Here is a 4,505-nt window from a genome sequence, read left to right on the forward strand (position 1 = left end):
AATTAAACAAAAAAGTGTAAGTAAAGCAGTAAATAAGTAATAAAATATTTCAACAATGAAACATATTTGAAATTGTGATAAAATGTTCTTATCTAATGAAAGATGCCAACAAAGCAACATTAGAACTCTTGAAACAAAAGAAAATTCAGCAATAGTATTAAAAAAAAAAATTGAAGAATTTGTATGTGTATTTGATAATTTAAAGAAAAAATTTGCATTGTTAAAGTTTTTGTTGATGCAGTAATAAGTGCATAGTTTCAGTAATGAAATTTTAGAATTTAAATGAATCATAAATAAAATATGCATAAGTAAAGGGATACTCTTATAAGTATGTGTTACTATTTACTCGTATTTAAGATAAAAGTTTGTAATTTTTTATTAAAAAATCATTGTTATTTGGGAGATATTTAAAATTCAAAATAAGTGACATTGTGTTGTATCCAAAGATAGTATTTTAATCGTGTGTAGTTGTATTTGTACGAATCTTCTATATGTTAATGAATGATGCGGGTGTAAAGTGTTGCTAAAAAGATAAATAATAACTTTGAAATAAAGCAAAAATATTATCTATCTCAATATTATGTAAATAAGTAGTATTTTTAAGAATCATGCAAGTTTTACATTGCTTTTGTAACATGAACTCATGATCTGTTTGCTGGTCGGGAACGATTTAAAATAAAATGAAGTCAATTCTTTTTTTTTGACTTCATAAAATCCTTAATACCATAACTTATTTTATTATAAAAATAAGTGAGAAATTATAGAGCCTTCACATTCAAGCATCCCACACGTTGATCCAGAAAACTTATACCCTGATCGCATTGATATTGCAATTAGTGGTATTCAATTTAATTATTTTAATTGATCAGTTTCCTTGATTGAAGAGTAAATTAAATTCGCCTCATCCAAATTTTTCTCCAGCTAATTTTATTTAAACAAAGTTCTAATCATACTTTTGCGCTTCCATTAATTAAATTCATATTATAGTGATAACAATATGTACACATTCTAAAACTAAAAACATTTATGTATGTGCAGTTTATTGCCTCTAAACAAAATAGAAGATAGAAAATATCATCAAATTATTATCTGTATCAATGTTTGTAGTATGTATGCGTACCTATATAGTTTTTGTATTAATGCATTAATTGTCTTATTTCTTTTCAGATCTTTGAACACTAAACATCAGTTACAGTAGTTCTACGACATCCTATTGAAGACAACGACTACTTTGTATAGGCCGGTATTTAAAGCTGGCAATTTTGTTGTCGTTGTCGTTTACGTTTTAAGCACATGAGCCCTCATCGTGTACGCAGAATGAGTCACAGTTATAATGACATCCCAGTGGGAGTGTTGGCTGTACAAAAATTGGCCAGAAGTTGCTGCCCACAAGTGAGATTCAAAAAGGAAACCATGTAAGTTGAAATATGTCAACAGTGAGGAAAGATTTTAGATGCGAAAAAAGGGTTATTTAAAAAAAAACTTACTGGTCGGTAAAGCTCCCCACACACTGGTGATTTGTGAGTCTGATTTGTTCGTGTTCGACATTTTGTTAATGGGGCTGTTCGCGAACAAAATCACAAGTAATTGAAAATTTTCAATCACAAATCAGGCGAACAAATCATTCCGTGTGTGCCCAGCTTAAGTTTTAGTTTTTAAAAAATTGTTTTTTTAATTTTTTGAGCAAATTTTTATTAATTTTTTTTTTTATTTTAAATTTTTTTTTTTTTTAATTGAAATTTTTTTTTAAATTTATTAGTAAAAAAAAAATAAAAACCAACATTTTTCCCCATAGATATATTGTCTATATTAATGACTTAGTAATCCAAATATAGATCAAAAATAGGCCAAAAATCGATGTTGTACCGGTCCTTATATCTCAGCCATTTGTGGGGCGATTTTCTGTTTGTAAGTTATTTGGGGGCTCCGGAAAGTTGATTTCAACATACAGACAGATATACAAATATGGCTATATGAACTCCACTATCTATAATGATCCAAAACATATATGTATACTTTGTGGGGTCGCAAAAAAATTCACTTATAAGAATAATGTTTAGAAAAAAGAAATGGTGAAAAAACCGGGTTTAAAAATCCGAATGTCGATCCGAATATCTATGGTATTATATACGTCGTTGGAAAGGTCTTTGAAATATGTATGTACCTACCATTAGATATCCATATTCCAAGTTTGGTCGAGAAAATACTTGAGATTTTTTCATCAACATTTTTTTTCTTTCTATTCGATTTTTTTTTTAATATTTACCAAGTATACATTGGTGAAGGGTATAAAAGATTCGGCACAGCATCCCATTTTTTCTTTAAATTCTTTTCAAGTCTGAATGTTAATTTCTTTTTAAATATTTTACGTTTACTTCCAGTTTTAAGGCCTCCATTTTTGGTCTTACTTATATGGCCTACACTTGCTATCACATGTCGCGCAAACCCATATCAGTGGTTAAATCGGTTCTACATACAAATTGTTCCACAGATATAACGCACAATGCCAGCACAAATGACTGTGGCTATGCACCGTTTGGTAAGTAATTTGTTTTCTTTATCAAAAATCCTAAAATTATGGTTTTAGCTAATTTACCCAACTTTTTGTGTTTTCATTTTAGATGATTCAAGTGCTCCTGCCAAATTTGCCATCTTAGATTCAGCCTTCCTTTTTGCCTATGCTGCCGCTATGTTTGTTTCTGGCTTTGTAGCTGAACGTGTTTCAATAAGATATTTCCTAGCATTTGGTATGATCTTCTCGGGTGTATTTTCATATCTTTTTGGTGTGGCGAAAACATGGAACATACACACTATGGCTTATTTTGTAATAGTACAAGCCTGTGCGGGTATAGCGCAAACTACTGGCTGGCCAGGTGTGGTTACTTTAGTTGGTCGTTGGTTTGGTAAATCAAAACGAGGCTTGATTTTTGGCATTTGGAATAGTCACACCTCGATAGGTAATATTGTGGGTACTTTAATAGCGGCTCATTATTTGGAGACCGACTGGGCATTGTCGTTTATTGTGCCGGGTATAATAATAGCTAGTTGTGGTTTTCTGCTGTTTCTGTTTATGGTCGACAGACCAGAAATGGTGGGTTGTCATCAACAACTTGCTGCCAGTGCTGAGAGGTCACCAACTAATGATTCAGATATCGAAGATAATAATGAGACGGTGGGAACTGTCAATAATTATGCAGCAGTAAGTTGTTTTCCTAATAAATACAATTTGTTAATGTTATATATAAATATTTTAATGTTTTAAAGGAAGTTAATTATCGGCCATCTGAACGTACTCCCATTTTGGAGCGTCCTCACGATCATGGCCATCCAGATGCACGTCCCATTAGCTTAATTGACGCTTTGTGTATACCGGGTGTTGTGGAGTTCTCACTTTGTTTATTCTTTTCGAAATTGGTCAGCTATACATTCATGTATTGGCTGCCTTTGTATATACAATCCTCTAGTACTTTGAGTCCAACTTTATCGGCTGATTTATCGATACTTTTTGATGTTGGTGGTATTTTTGGAGCTATCGTTGCCGGTATGGTGTCCGATTTGTCGGGAATGTCGGCAACCACATGCTCTGTGATGCTGTTTTTAGCCGCGCCCGTGGTAAGTTGAATTTTTTTATATATTTTACTGATGGTTGAATTAAAACCAACTGCTCGAATTTATCTGTTTTCAGCTTTTAATGTATCAGCAATATGGTAATACCTCCGTTTTCTTGATAATATTTTTGCTGATTCTGACTGGTTTTCTTGTTAATGGGCCCTATGCTTTAATTACTACTTCGGTCAGTGCTGAACTGGGACAGCACAGTTCTTTAGAAGGCAATGCCAAAGCCTTGGCCACCGTTACTGCCATTATAGATGGCACAGGCTCCATAGGTAAATAATTAAATGAAATTGAAAACTCTACTATATCTAATAATTCAATTCATATCAACAACTTTCTAGGTGCTGCTGTTGGTCCCTTAATGGCGGGTATGGTATCGGGTTTTGGTTGGCAAAATGTTTTCTATATTTTAATTTTATCCGATATTATAGCCATGATTATGTTAGTTAAATTGGTTAAAAAAGAATGTTCACATTTAAGAAGATCTACACGAATACGTATAGAATAAATTTGTTTTATTATTTAAAAGAAACAGAAAAACATCCACAAAATATTTTTTGTATTGCCTTCTCATATCATTAAATGTTAATGTTTAAGTAGAATTATGTATGTATTGTTTTTTAAAGTTTACTTTACTATTTTATACGCTTAGATGTTTGTTTTATATTTTGAAATATGTATGTTTTTTTTTGTTTATTATTCAATATTGATGTGTATTTAGAGTTGAGGCTGTTTTACTTCATAAAACCATTTTATATTAATTTTTAAAAATGAGAAACTCAACAGACTATATTTTTAATTGTATTTGAAGAAAGATAAAAATAACTATTTTACCTTTTTAAGCATTTAATAAAATTAAAAAAAAACACAAATATTTTTTGTAAAAATAA

General features: G+C 31.0%; 1 protein-coding gene across 1 annotated transcript; it reads left to right on the forward strand.

The window, feature by feature from the left end:
• Positions 1-4,505, forward strand: MFS16 (major facilitator superfamily transporter 16). Its single transcript, XM_065512237.1, has 7 exons — positions 1-16; positions 1,168-1,415; positions 2,382-2,539; positions 2,622-3,199; positions 3,265-3,612; positions 3,686-3,887; positions 3,957-4,505. The coding sequence occupies exons 2-7, from the start codon at positions 1,294-1,296 to the stop codon at positions 4,121-4,123; spliced, it is 1,575 nt and encodes a 524-aa protein (XP_065368309.1). The 5' UTR covers positions 1-16; positions 1,168-1,293; the 3' UTR covers positions 4,124-4,505.

The sequence above is a fragment of the Calliphora vicina genome, chromosome 5, assembly GCF_958450345.1.
Source record: "Calliphora vicina chromosome 5, idCalVici1.1, whole genome shotgun sequence".
Taxonomy (NCBI): Eukaryota; Metazoa; Arthropoda; class Insecta; order Diptera; family Calliphoridae; genus Calliphora; species Calliphora vicina.

What these genes read in the sequence shown, in the direction of transcription:
- MFS16 (XM_065512237.1), top strand. Translation starts at nt 1,294, where the DNA reads ATGAGCCCTCATCGTGTACGCAGAATGAGTCACAGTTATAATGACATC. An exon ending in CTGTGGCTATGCACCGTTTG is followed by an intron (nt 2,540 to 2,621) that starts GTAAGTAATTTG and finishes TTTTCATTTTAG; the next exon opens with ATGATTCAAGTGCTCCTGCC. An exon ending in TGTTTTTAGCCGCGCCCGTG is followed by an intron (nt 3,613 to 3,685) that starts GTAAGTTGAATT and finishes ATCTGTTTTCAG; the next exon opens with CTTTTAATGTATCAGCAATA.